The sequence below is a fragment of the Xiphophorus maculatus genome, chromosome 17 (assembly GCF_002775205.1).
Source record: "Xiphophorus maculatus strain JP 163 A chromosome 17, X_maculatus-5.0-male, whole genome shotgun sequence".
In the NCBI taxonomy this organism is placed as follows: Eukaryota; Metazoa; Chordata; class Actinopteri; order Cyprinodontiformes; family Poeciliidae; genus Xiphophorus; species Xiphophorus maculatus.
The window spans coordinates 13389879-13404882 of NC_036459.1; the positions used below are offsets into that span (position 1 = coordinate 13389879).

Genomic DNA, 15004 nt, shown 5'->3' on the forward strand with positions numbered 1-15004 from the left:
TCAAAATGAAGCAATCAAGGTCAAAGGTTGGAAAACTGAACATCACATCTCTTAAGTTGAGAGCGATAACAGTCTAGCAAATAAAATCTAGGATTGAAAAAAAAGAGGCTTCTTTGTGATAAAACTGGAAGTTTGGGAAACTGGCAGCACAGAGTGAAGGGAAACAACCAATCAGCTTTTTTTCTTTTCAATTTTGTTCAACTCTAAAGGTACTTTTTTTTTTTGTACCAAAATCAAAAGAGACCCAATAATTATTTAATATAAATGTAACTGATGCCATTTTCAGATTTTTACTTTGGCTTGACGTGAAACAAAGGTAAATTCATCCTCTTTTTTTAAGAAACCGAATCAATTTATTTCTTCTTGAAGGGTTTCTTCCCAATCAATGAATGCACTTAGATAAAGTTTGAATTGTTCTAAAAAAAAAAAAAACCCATTCATGACAGATTATGCTCCTCCAATGAAAGCGCTTGTTTAGATCTTCACCAGCAATAGCAACAAATGTTGCCATTTGTGTTTATATATATAGTACATATACCACATTGTACAAAATCTACAGTATTATGTTATGTCTTATGTTTTAATACTATAAATAAAAATACTACTGCAGATGAGTTCATCTTGAACCAAAATGGCTAGAATGCATGGGTTATTGATATCAAGAGCATATTTCATGCATTAAAAGTCCAAACTTGGCGTTTTTTTTCCTACTTCAGAAACTGTGCTTTCATTATTAAGACGTATTTACAGTAATTCATAACTTAAACACGATCCACAGAGAAGCTCATGTGCGAGTGCTTTTCACAGTCGTCGTAGATAAGAAAGAACAACGAGTTTGTTTACTCTCTTTGTTGTGCCCCAGCAGCATAAACCGCCATTAAGAGTACGTCCCACGCAGCGGCAGCAACTCTGCTTCAAACGAGTTATAAAAAGGATCTAATTGCATCTAATGGCGGCCGACGCCACGGCCGTGACTCTGGAAGACTTCTCTGATCTCTGATCTATCCTCCTGGAATCTGGGGGGGGGGGTCCGTCTATCCCTGCTGCTCCGAGGCTGGATTCTCCGAAGTGTCCGGTGTGTCCTCGGCGTCGTCCGCAGGCAGCTGCGCCTTCTCGTCCTTGCCGCCATCTTTAGTTTCCGTGTCAGAAGATTGGCGGCTTTCCGCCTGCTTACTATTGATGCTCTCATCTTGCTTCGCCTCCTCTGCAGGAGGAACGCCTCCCTCTACGTCTGCAGTCCCTTCCTCTGTCTCCTTTTGACTCATTTCGCTCCTTTCCTCCAGGTTCTCGCTCTCTGCCGGAGCCATCGGTTCTTCCTTAGGAACCATCCCGCCGTCTGCGTCTCCTGCAGGGCTTTGTGGTTTCTTGTCCTCCGCTGTGGCGGCGCTCGGCTCCATCGGCTGCTCCTCCTCTTCTTCGATCTCGTCCTCTAAAGGAGGGATCATCTGCTCCTCTCTCCCTCCTGGGAAGACCTTGTCCGGGTAGACGAGCTTCAGCTGCTCCTCGAAGTAATCCTCCAGGTACAAGCCGGCACTCCCAACCTCGGATGTCGCCTTGGAAAAGGTAGAGGGCAACTTTTTTTAAGGTTGAAGGAAAAAAAAAAAAAAAAGAAATACAAGAACAGAAGTAGCATTTAATTTTTTTGCAACAGAGGACTGGAAGGGAAACCCACCTTGTAGTACTTGGCACAGTTGAAAAATATGAGCCTGACGTCGGAAACAAACTCCTCCGGGCTTCCGTAGCGCTCGTCCTCCTTCGACTGCAGTTTTTTCTTCACCATCGTCAAATCCATCGGCGTCTTTATTAGCTCCTTGTACCGCCGAGTTTCCTACAAAAGCAGCACATCTCAGGTCTGCTGCACTTGTTTTTGGTCGAATCATGGTTTCTCCGTCACGTAGCGTAATCCACCACTTTTTACTTTTAGTACAAGTACAACGAGTCACTATGGACTTTGAATATAGCAAAAAAAAAAAAAAAAAAAGAAAACAGGACAGGTGGACAGACGGACGACTGAAGTGACCAATCGATTGGGCCGAAAGCAGATAGAAAGTTCTGGACGGAAGAGCAGATGCCTCGGCAAATGAAGGGATGGATGACTGGGTTATGTAGATGGATGAAAGGATGGATGGAAAGATGAAGGGACAAACTTAAGCTAAGGTCACATTCAGTTTGGGACTGATGTTTCACTGATGGACAGACGGATGAATGGATGAACAAATGGTGGGATGAATGGTTAGATGGTTGGTTGGACGGACGGAGGGTTGGATGGATGAACTAATGGACAAATGGACGGGCGGTTGGATGGATGGACAAATGGATAAATGAAGGGTTGACTGGAAGGATGGAGAGTTGATTGGTTGGATGAATGAAACTCACCCCAACATAAATATAACTAAAATGATAAATAAGAGCTGATGTAGTAAATAGAAAAAAATGACATGGATTGACAGAAAGATGGCTGGTTAGATGGACAAATGAATGGATGAACAAACAAATGGACGGATGGTTAGTAGTTTGGTTGGATAAATTGATAGATGGACAAACATCTATCCATGGTTGGTTGGACAGTTAGACAGTTGGACGAACAGATGTGTCAATGAAAGGTTGATTGGACAGAATGACTGATTTCCCGAAATGTAGACAGAATCCATTCGTCCACCAACACTAATTAGTACAAATAAACTGCATGAATATCGACTGCAGAGGGTTACCGATGGAGACGCAGGCTGCTGGAAGTCTGTGCTGACATCGTTGCTGAACAAGCGTAGCAGCAGTCGCTCGCATTTCTAGAATCAAGAAAAACATCAGAATCACGAGATGCTCCGTTATTATTTATCCTAAAAGAGAATATTTTTCATTAATGGGTTGATAGCAAGAAGTGAGCAATAGTGTGAAAATGGAAGTAGTAGAGGGTTTAAAATACCCTTTTGTCCACAGAGGGGAAGTTTTCGGAGGCCGGCCCGCTCCCTCTGTCGCTGTCGTACTCCATCTCTGGTGACTCTGGGTCCCGACAGAAAGAGCAAAACCACTCACCGCTGAAGAGAGGGAAAGACACAGACAGAACACAGATGTTAAAAAGTGTGCTGCAAGCGTTGGGACAAAGAGTTTTTCACCACAAAAAGAACTTTAACATCAAATGTCAAACATTTGTCAATGGAATTAGGATTGTTTTTAGTTGCTGGATGAACGCAGAAAAACAACCAGACACCAAAACCTTTTTTGCAACACGAAAAGGTTTTTATGCCAACATGTGGTGGTTTTTCTGACGTATTGAAATGAATGTATTTTTGCATCACACAAGTCATGCAATCAATAACCAGATGTCACTAGTGGAGGAAACTACGAAGAAGACAACACAACACAAAGTTGTTGGATGATGATGGCGCAGCTTGTTTTTAAATGACTTATTGCGTGAACAAATATATTCACGTGTGATTTTAATTGCGTTTCTTATTTAATGGAAACGCCCCTATTGCAAAATTGTGCTTTTTGACATTAGCAGACAAAGTTTTGCACACATTTGTAATGGAAACGCAGCTACTGATGCTCTCCTATTTAACAAAGAAACTTTTGAGTGTCTACAAAATATACAAATCTGGTACAGATTTACCCTTAAACCATCTCAGCGGGGTTGGGAAAAAAAGCAGCACCATTAAAGTTTTTGCAAGCAAAAACTTTTCAAAACCATATGCCAATTGTTGGTCAGATTGCTGATGTCTTCGATTGAGACATAACTAAAGGTGACATTTCAATTGTACTAGCCAGCCACTTTAATACTGCACTAGTTAAGTGTTGATCCATTGCTGCTTAGTTTTGACACGCTGAGTGGCTAACGTTGTGCCTGTTGATCGCGTAAAGTAAATCCCAGAGATCTTCTTGTAGTCCAAATTCCAAATTTATTCCAGTCAGATGAACCATTTGTGAACAAAATCCATTTATTCCACGATACACGGCAACAGTGTTAACAATGACTGCGCCTCAGCAGTCAAAAACTTGTATGCCCTTCCGCGTTGAACACCTGTCAACCACCTGTCACTTCTCGGTTCATATACTGGAGCCGACAGCCCCACGTAGTGACCAAAAATACACATACTTGGCTCCAATACAAACAAAGTTCGATTCTTTTAAAAGCTGATCCGTGTCTCACCTCGGCGACTCGTTCAGAGCCGGAATGTGGCAGGAAAGGTGGAAAACTTTGGGGCACTTGTCGCAGCAGAGCAGCTCTCCGCCGTTCTGACACACGGCGCACCAGTCCTCGTTGGGGTCGTCCTCTGGCACTGGTTTCTTTTCCGGGTCGGGCTGCGACTGGGTCTGATTGCACTGGTTGACGGAGGTGGACGCCGGGGTCGTGGACGCCACAAGTCCCTTCGGCGGCGGCCGGGGCTTCGACTGAGCGCCGGTGCTGCTGTCCGGTAGGCTTGACCCGCTGCTGGATTGCACCTGTGGACGGCAAAAACAACAACAAAAGTAATACGTCGTCAGCACAGCTGGGATGGAATTACGTCTGGATTTGAAAGAATCGGGCCACTTCGCTTACAAAACGAACTTCGTCCTCGTCCTCGGGTTCATCCTTGATGACGATTATGGGCCCCGGAGACATCCTCCTTCTTCGCTTCGGCGCGGGGCCTGATGGAGGCGCTGACCTCCAGGACGTCGACCTTCAGAGTGAAAATTAAAGATGCACTAAGATTCTGAGTTCTGCTCAGAAAACTCCTGACAAGTCCAACACCTTCTTACCCCGCGGTTCTGTCAGAAGAGGACGGCTTTGCCAACGGCGAGTACTGCCCTCCTTGACCTGAGAGCGCCGTTTAAACAATTGGATGTCACATAAAAATAATAATAATAATTAAAAAAAAACTAACTTGAGACAAAGTTGGCAAACAAAAGCACAGACCTGTCACATGACCAAACGAGCTGCTGCTTTTTTCTGAGCTTCCGGCTGCCAGACCCAAACCCATGCTGGGTTTTGGGACGGAGATGCTGACGGTCGGGACGGGCAGACCGGCTTCGCTCCTCTTTAGGAGGGACGACTCCGGCATGCATCTCTGAGGGACAAATTTTTATTTTATTATTTTATTAAAACTTGAAATAATACTTTTCAAGTTCACGTCAGATGTTCTTGCTACCAACCTGGTGCAGAGCGGCCTGGGGAGCCGACAGAGGCTGCGGGAAGCGGGGAGCGCCCTGCGATATGTCGATGGGTTTAGGGGGGAATGCGGAGCTGTGGATTAGTTCTCGTAGAGACTAGAACAAATGCGCAAAAAAGTAAGTGAGTTTATCGTCCGATATAATACAAGTCTATTTTTTAATACTTGCATTAAGAAAGAAAGAGGTTAAAAAACATAAACCCTGACTCATTTACAAATTCAAAAATGAGACATTTTAAAGATATCACATGATAACTTTAAGTAGTTCACCTACTTGTACTGATACTGACACTATAATCATCACTATGTTATAGTTTATACGTGCTGCTAAGTGTGCAATTTTTACTTTGGAGAAAAGAAATAGATAAGATAAGGATATGACACAAAAAGTACTTCATTTAACAGCCGACTGTTGAATGAAGTACTTTACTTATGATAAATTTCCTATCGCAAGAACTTTGATTTGTTATTCTCATGATAAATTCTAATTATTGACGTTAAAAGAAATTGTCGGTACTGTTATTTTTAAAAGTTTCTAGACTGTTCAATGAGAGCACCAATAAATACCAATAAATTTGAAAATATAATTTAATGCAGTTACTGTGTGCAGATGAGTAGGATAAGTCAGACTTCTTTATGTTACTGCTGTCTTAAAGAAGCAAATTACAAATGGGAATGTTTCCAAGAGGAGTTTTTGTGTTTGTGGGGCTGTAATTGCTGTGACACACAGTCGTAGTCAGACAGTCACCAATAAAATAAGTAATAAATAGTTCTGTCGCTTTTATTGTTCTCACATTAGGACTGCAAAATGTTGCGATAAAACTTTAACCCCGTATCGTACAACCCTAGTTGTGTGCATGACTAAAAGTCGCCACTTTTCCGATTTTTACTCGTCAAACGACTTTGAAACCCACGCATCATTTCCCTTCTGCTCCACAATTATGAATCACCTTTTAAAGGCAGCTTGTTTTCACATTGACAAATTTGAAAACTTCTTCAAGGGGCATAAATAATTTCGGGAGAAACTGTACAAATGTACATCCACCAAATTACCTGTGACGCTCCGTAGCCTGGGCTCTGAATCATGGACGCTGGAGGGCTCCTAGGGTTTGGATGGCTGTTCCCGTACCTGCGTCCAGGCTGCATCAAGCTGGGGGGAGCTTGGGAGGGAGAAGATCCCCCATGATTGGCTCTGGTAGGTGGAGGGGGGCCTGGAGGAGCTGGGAGCCTGACATTTTGATACCAGGACCAGTGGTTAGGAGGGGGCTGCCTCTGAGGATGGTGGGAGAGCTTGTCAACCTTGGACGGGGTGGTGATTCAACAGGTTAGTAAAAATCTAGTATTTAAAATGAGTAAAAAATAAATAAAAATAATGTTACCTGCATTTGGAGCTGAGCTAGAGTGCTTTGTCGCTGCTGTGCTGCTGCGAGGGAAAGACCCCCGGTCGGGGCCTCCGGTCTGGGACCCTGCTGATGGCTGGGGATGGGGGGCCTCCCTGGACATCGCTCGACCACCAGCGAACCTGCAAGGAAACGACGATGACGAGAAATTACCAACATGTTTCTACGACAGCTGCAGAAGGACACACATTCGGTTTCTTATTTCCGTTTCCATTCTGTTGGAATGGAGGTTTTTCCTCTCTACTGTCTCCAAGTGCTTTTCCACAGGAAGGAATGTTTCCCTTCTATAATACTAAAAGTAAATGTGTAAATAATTTATCACCTTTATTAGGCTTTGGATAATTATGCAAGTACAAAACATTTCCCTAATTGTGATCAAAGATAAAAGGTGTAATAAATTAATGACAAAGCACTTTTTTTATTTATTTTACTTTGAGATTTGATTGAAAAAAAAAGTCTAAAATTTTCTACACTCAGTTTTGCTTTTATATACATATGTGTAAAAAAACACACAACTGAAGAGTGAGATGTGTGATGAAAATGATCAGAATCCAGTTTAAAAATTGCTACAAAATTCAAAACGACTTCTTCTGTGATGTGTTTTCCTTTAAATCTGTTTGGTTCCCAAAAACTCAGAAACAAAAAGGATAGAGTGGTTGAAAACAATAACAATAAAACAACCATCATGTAGGTCAGATGGGATTAACACACTCTGACTTACACAGATAAAAGAACAAAATGTCTTATAAACTATATCTGGATGCATCCAAGAGAAAAAGCCCCTGATAAAAACGTGAATTGACCTCACAAAGAACTGAATGTAATGATATGTAAACTTACATTCCTGTATAGTTTTCTGCAACTTTAAGCCTCTGCTGGGCTCTACACTAAAACACAGGGACAAAAAAAAAAAAAGTTAGCTGAAAACAGACGTACCGAGGTCTACGTTTGAGGCCCAGAAGCCCGACCGGCACTGGAAGCGAACCGAGCTCTGCGGGACGATGGACGGGTTGTAGCTTGTTCTCATCAGGTAGTGGATCTGGTAGAGGATCTGAGAGGTGGAGAGACGGGGATGTTAAAAACTAGGGAGCAGACACGATGGAGAGTTTTCAGCTACAACCCATAACGCTGAACGAGCATCTGAAACAACCCAAAGGTTCAGCACAAGCCAATCAATGGTCAACAAGACAAAAAATTTTATTAATTAAAAAAAAACTAACAACATCTAAATTCAGGATGATTGATCTCATTATCATTTTCTGAGCGAACAACACACTCACAACAGTAATTCAGCTAAAACTGTACAAATAATTGCATTTAAGATGGAATTTATTTTTTTCCTGTACATCTGCCTCAATGAGCATAGTTTTAGCTTTACCTAGTTCAAAATCTGTAAAAATAAATAACATTTAATATATATATATATATATACTGTATATACAGAATAGAATTATTTTATTCATCCCAGCAGGGAAATTATTTCGCAGTTACAGCAGCATAGAGACAAGACACACAACAGCCACCACTGAGTAGCAATTGTAGACAAAATAAAAATTAAAAATAACATGCTGTCAATATAAAAAGCAGCTTAGAGCAGTCCTTGCAAAGATTCAAAAAATGCAGATACAGTATGTGTATATATATATATATATATATATATATATATATATATATATATATATATATATATATATATATATTTATTAGGATATTCTAATATCCTTATTAGCATATATATATATATGCTAATAAGTAGCTTTTCCTATCCAGTTATTAATTAAAAACATAATCACCGGATCAGCCCTACACTGTAATAATATTATCTTGAGCTTTTCCCATGTTGATGTCAGAAGTAAAATATTTCTTAGCTGAAAATGATCCTTTGCTACAAATGATCAAGCGTTCATTAAAGGAATGAAGCCATTACATTTGATGAAGTGAAATGATTATTTATAATTTTAAGAAGGAATTGAATTATTTGTTTATTTGCGTTTTATCCAATTAATTGAAAAAAAGAAGAAGTAATCGATGCCTAAAATAATCATTACTGGCAGCCCTAACAGAAATAATACCAGTCTCTTGCAATACAGCAGAGCCGTTCCGCTGTGACTCGCCGTCGCCCACTTGGTGAAGCTGATCACGTGATCCAGCTGCCTCGTCAGGGCGTTGATGTCCTCCTGCTGCTTCTTCAGAGCCAAATCGTGGTCCTTAGTCAGCGCCTGAGGGCGAGAGCGGTGTTCACTGAAACGTCACCAGAGGACTTCTGGTGGAAGCGGCTCAAAGGGAAATGCAAACACACCTCAAGCTGGTTTATCAGGATCTTTCCCTTCCTGTTGATCTCCATGATCAGGTTACAGATGGACTTCTTTATTTCGTTTGTCACAGCTTTCCGGTTCTCCTCCACTTGCTGCAGTCTGTGGAAGTTGAGACGGAGGGGGAATTTGGTGTTGTGAATCCAAATTGACTGACTCCTCGTGATTATTTAATTAGGGTTGAAACTGTCAGCTGCTTTGAAATAAATAAAACAAGAATAAGTAGATACTTTAATTGACTCAAAATTGTTCAACTCTTTTCTGCTTCCTTGAGGAAGAAGAAAGGCAAAACAGAAAAACAGCAAGCAGACATTTAGCCTGGTTTTGTTTCACTGCTTCACATCAAATGATCCCAAAACCTCTTTGGCTAATTCATACATTTGTGAGAAAATTGGAGCCTATTTTTCTTCAGCTTTTGGCTCAGTAGTTCTGTATTAGTTACGTCTATGTTTAATATGTGTTTTATTAAAACCTGGCAGTTGTTAATAGCTTCCTCTTTCTGTCACATCTTCCTTTTCTGAACTTTTTGGACTTCAGCAACCTTTAAAAGCAGAATTCAGTCTAAAAATTAAACTTATCTTGCGTAGTCTGGTTATTTAAAAAAAAAATGAAAAGATTTAGAACTTTGTGAAAAACCCAAATTTGCTGCTAGAGGTGATATCTGACTGCTGAATTCCAACTGTAGCAACAATATTACAAACATTTGTAACCAAAGCACAGTGAATCAAAACGAATCCTTTTAAAGACGCGTTTGAATCCAGCCGTGTTGCAGAACTTTACCCGGAGTTGATACAGCTCGACACTTCTTCAATGGCTTTTCTCTTTTCCTGCAACTGCAGCGTCATGGTTTCCAGATACTGCTTATGGTTCCTGTACGCATCCTCCAAAAACTGGTAGCTAGACACAAAAAGAAAACAACATGAGTGCAAAAGATAAGACAAGAGGACTTTTAAAAATATATACATCTGTCATGATTTGGTCCTGGCAGTTTGGTGCGTATGTCGCCGCATCTCGCGTGCAAAAATCAGCCCTCCTTGCTAAATCATCAGCAACATTACTTGTGGTCCTTGTGTTTGAGGAGCTGGCAGTCTCGACACGTGAGCCGGTCGCACGTCTCGCAGAACAGCTTCAGCGGCTCCTGCTTGTGAACGTCGCAGAAGACGGGCTTCTGCGTGGACACGCCTAGAGCCTCTGCGCAGGAGGAGAACACAGCAGGATCCGTTCATGAGAAACATTGGAGCTTCGCAGCCGGAAGATTTACATTTCCTATTAAGCACTTTCTTCTACCCAATTATTAATCTGTTAATCAAAATAATAATAATCGACACATCAGCCCTACACTTGTATCGATAGTAAGTCAGAGGCTGAGATTTCATATCTTATTGGACGCATCATTTTAGCTACAGATGAGTCCTAAAAGAAAGCTATGCATGTTAGGCAATAAAATGTTTACTTTTGTTCTTTAAAAAAGGAATTGAATTATTTGTTAATTTGCTGGTTTTATGCACTTATTAAGCTTAAGTGGTTTAATAAAAAAAACTGCAGAATGTGCCAATTTATTTTATCCAATTAATCGTCAGAACAGTCGATAAAATGATAAATTACTAAAATAATCATAATTCTAGTAGATTGGAGAGACGAAAAGCAGCAACTATTTAATCAAACTTAGATAAATTACAATCAGCTACACACAGAGAAACAAAATGTCTGTTACCAGCAGATAAATATTACACTTTTAGAACTATTCAAATGCACAATTTGAATAGTTGTGCACCGCTTGGTTTGAAACCAAGCCGACTGGACAGTAATATGTCATAAAATGAAAGTAATCGCAATCTAATCAACATCAAAATATAAAAACAGGAATACTGTGTTTGCTTGTTTTGCTTATATCTCCCAGCTGTTGCTCCATATTGACATTAACCAGTCAAAAGAAAAAAAAAAAAACAGACGGTGTATTCCTACTTAAAAAGAGCAAACTATAAGAAGGATGAAGGACACGAACGCAGCGATGCGTCTGCCCCCCACCTGGAGACATCTCCTCCTTCTGGCGTATGGTGTGGTCTCGGGTGAACTTCACCCTCTGGTGCGCCTCGACGCACGTCAAGCACAGGAACTCCACGCACTCCACGCAATAGCCCGTCGCCTCGGTGTTGTCGTCGCAGCTCATGCACACCTGGCGGAAGCAGAGGGACGTAGAGAAAAACGAAAACAAAAGGTGAGTGGGAAAGGCGCACAATTTGCAAAGATTTTTTTTACGAGACGATCCGCTCCGACAAGAGCGGGTGAGGGGCTGTGAGGCAGAACCTGGCTGGTTTTCTCCACCGTGCTGCTGGGCACCTCGGCGGAGTCCTTGACAAAGAAGTTGTCCAACACGTCAACCTCCCAGCATTCCTGTCCGCACACCGGACACCGAATGGAACCAACTATAGCAGGAAACACACATTATTCAATTATTGGGCTTATTTAACCAGCAATACTACTGCAAATATGTATGTCAGACAATGACATGGGATTTTATCACAATATTTTCTGGTGCTATTGTGATAACGATAAAGATCATATATATATATATAGATATATATATCTATATATATATAGATATATATATAACAGTTTTTTTGTCTGTGACTGAATGGAACAGCATTCACTGCACCACAAACACTGTTCTTTAAAAACCTTCTCATTTAAGATAAGCGTCTTCAAGATGGCACTTTTTTTTTTTAAAGTCTTTTTTATATCCATAAACTGCACACAGTAACTGCATTTATCATGTTTTTGGATTTACTGATATTTATTGATGCTCTCGTAGAAAAATCAAGTGTAGAAAATAGCAGCATTTGCCATCACACTGTCGGTTTAGTTTTTTTTTTAATTACTCTCAATAATTTGTCATCGCAACGTTAAATCAAAAGAAATTTTCCACAATAAATGATAAACAATGCTCGCCCTACGTCAGAGTGTGGCGGTACGATCTGAGGTCCTAAAATGATCCATGAGTGACAAAAACGTCAGCCTCCATATACTCAAAACTTATTTTTACAACTTTACATTAATGCACCACTTTCTATTTATCACATCCAATTTGTTACAGCACACACACACACACACACACACACCATCATAAGCAACAGAGATACAGAATCCTCATCATACTTAAGAGTGAAAAGTCTTAAAATGCAGTAGACCTGTTTTTCCTTGCAGTAGCAGAGTTTACATCGACACAGTTTGAAAATTCTACCTTTAATATTAATCCTTTTATTCTTGTGAGATCCTATTTTGACAAATTGGGAGTAAAACCGCACGAGTAATAATTGGATTTTCAATGAAATATTGACATTACAGAGTGGATCATCAACGCGTGTTGTCATTTTGGCTCTGAAGACAGGCAGATTAATGGACATATCTTGTCATAACACATAGTTAAAACGGTGATAAAAAAAAAACAAAACAAACTGAGCTCAGTCTCTGTGGATGAGTGAACATCATCACCTGGACCGTGCGGGTCCCGCCTCGGCTCGGCGCTCCTCAACGGGGGAGGCAGGCACCTCCGGCAGAAGGAGTGCAGACACGGCAGCAGTTTGGGCTCCCTGTTGTGGAAGCTCAGCTTGCAGATGGGACATGTGTCCATGAGCCCGAAGGCGCCCAGCTGCTTCACCTTCTCTTCCCCCGCGGGCAAACTCTCAGCCTCGTTCTCCACGATGATGACGAGGTCGTCGTTATCGGCACTTTCGTCCATTTCTGTCGCGTCACGATAACTCCAGCCGGTTAATCAATGTAGCTAGCCCTTCGCCTAGCATCGAGGAGATAGCCTTTTGTTTCACTCATTTGGACTGGGAGAGTGAGCTAACGCTGCACATAGAGGCGTTTTCACTCCTGCGCGAATTCACTGAAATAGTGAATCGTAGCATAAAAAAAGGAAACAACACGAGTTAGCTTGTTGCTGCTCGTTTGTAGAGCTAAATTAGCAATGTAGCTTACTTCAAACGCATAAACGTTAGACAAAAACACTATTTCCACTTTATGGCGGTTATTTCTTTTAACCTGCAACACAGAGAATCCAATAGTGCCAATATCTACGAGAAATAGGTTAGAAGCAAGATATTTTCGGCTCACACGTCCATTAGGGATCGGCTAACCGCCGTGCTTTCTTTTTTTTCTCTCAAAACACTGGGTATGTGTCGTTCGTGGCCGAGTCGGATTGACATACCGGCTCTTCGAGATGAACGATGAAAGCCGGTGCTCGTTGGACTCTTAAAGGCGGGGACCACATGAGTGGTTTGAAACATTTTTCTTTGAAGTTTATAATTACTTGCTTACAAAGGTTCTAAAAATAAAGAAAAGGAAATCAAGCAAATGGTCACAAATTAAAAGGACAAATAAAATCCAAGATCAAACTAAGGAATGTCAGGGGACAACTTGTGTTTATTGTGTTATTTTGTATTTTTACAGTAAAAAGTGATGGGCGATGATGTATCTCCATTTTGTAAATAGTTACAATTTTTGTGTCCCGAATAGGATTATTATTCTTCGTATGTATTAATGCACAACTACTAAATCAATATGGTATGAATATACATTAATAAGAGGGTGTGAAACGACGAAAGAGCTCTTTCAGTGAAGCCATTTGATCCGGATCCCCCCCAAAAATCCGTAATTCCCATAACACCAAAACCACAGCACTTGAACCCTGCAGCGCAGCTGGAGTTTGCAGCTACGGTGTCCCATTAAGGACAAACTACGCATTAAAGTCAGCAGCTTTAAATTAATCCATTTCCTACACACGTATGTGCGGGGTGGAGAAGCGGGCATAGCTGGGTAATCGGCAAAAATGGATAAGAAGCCGACAAAAACAGATTAAAGGAAAGAAAGACATTAGTACAGGAGGCTGCCAAATGTGAAAGACTCACAGACATATTTTCCAACAAACTCTAGAGGCATTTGGGAGATATAATGTTAGGTCTAATTTAAGTACAATATTAGTCATGAAGCTAACAGTCCATTATGCTACTAATTATTGCCCGGGCATTTATATGCCTATCTGCATATTATTCTAAGCAGAGGTGGGTAGTAACTTATTACTTTACTAAGTTAATTGAGCAAGTTTCTGGACAAGTTTGTTGTTCTGGTCTTAGTTTCTCTCTGCGAATTCTCCTGAGACATTTGAAGGTGACAAAGATACAATAACCTATATATTGTCAATAGTTTTGAAAATCTATCTATCTATCTATCTATCTATCTATCTATCTATCTATCTATCTATCTATCTATCTATCTATCTATCTATCTATCTATCTATCTATCTATCTATCTATCTATCTATCTATCTATCTATCTATATTCTTATTTGGAGAAGTGTTTTTTTTCTGGTGTGATTTTATATTTTGTAATTGTTTGTTTTTACATTTTTGTTTTAAAAATATTTGTCTGTGAAATACAAAACTTTCCACTTTATACTTTTGTCCTTCTGACATCATTTAAGAATATTAAATTAGATGCTCTGATCAGTTATTCGGAAATTGAGTAGCATTTCAAGTTGTTTCTTGGGTGGATACTTATTATTGATGTAAAATATACTGTAGTAGTGATACTCTATCTTGTGGATACTACATTCTGGTCCTAATGTAATTTTCAAAGCATTGCATGCTTTGAAATGTCGACGTTTGTTTAAAATCGTTATTTTATTTTTTTTTTTTTTTTGAAAGCCTTCAAATCCCACTGCATTCAAATCGATGTACCAGTCACATTTTCTACTAAAAGTTTTACTGATAATGCCTCTTATTTACATACAATTGTAGCAGAGTAAAGTTTTTATAATTGCTTCTACCTTGGCAGTCCTTAATGTAATTAATACAGGTCGAGTTTGAGGTTCGGCGAACGTAAAAATCCAGGTGAAATTGAACAAATTGCCGGTTGGTGTACGTCAGCAAACGGACCTCCAACGTCCGCACGCACCGTTCAGCGGACGTTAAATTCTTTCCATGTCTTTTCATTTTCACTTCATCGTTTAGTTTCATTCATTTCATTTCATTTTGACCCTCTGGCGAACGTTCGTGGCAACAATCAGGTGACTGAACGTTCAACGCGAGCTGGGCGTGTCCCGTCTGCTTAGGAAGTGTGTCAGATACTTCAGGTTTATCAAGTC

General features: G+C 40.4%; 1 protein-coding gene across 2 annotated transcripts; it reads right to left on the reverse strand.

The window, feature by feature from the left end:
• Nucleotides 1–418: 418 nt before the first annotated feature.
• On the reverse strand, nucleotides 419–13037 carry LOC102222076 (transcription intermediary factor 1-alpha-like). Of its 2 annotated transcripts, none has more exons than XM_023350331.1 (19): nucleotides 12352–13037; nucleotides 11167–11285; nucleotides 10888–11035; nucleotides 9918–10050; nucleotides 9640–9756; nucleotides 8847–8961; nucleotides 8620–8766; nucleotides 7484–7598; nucleotides 6527–6669; nucleotides 6201–6419; nucleotides 5131–5244; nucleotides 4895–5045; nucleotides 4738–4795; nucleotides 4538–4658; nucleotides 4148–4440; nucleotides 2924–3035; nucleotides 2712–2786; nucleotides 1673–1828; nucleotides 419–1553 (listed from the first exon to the last, which is right to left on the reverse strand). In XM_023350331.1, the coding sequence occupies exons 1-19, from the start codon at nucleotides 12596–12598 to the stop codon at nucleotides 1035–1037; spliced, it is 3102 nt and encodes a 1033-aa protein (XP_023206099.1). In that variant the 5' UTR covers nucleotides 12599–13037; the 3' UTR covers nucleotides 419–1034. The 2 variants fall into 2 exon arrangements, with proteins under 2 accessions (XP_023206099.1, XP_014331521.1); XM_014476035.2 differs by having other exon boundaries at nucleotides 6201–6446; nucleotides 12352–12598.
• Between the last annotated feature and the right edge of the window lie 1967 nt (nucleotides 13038–15004).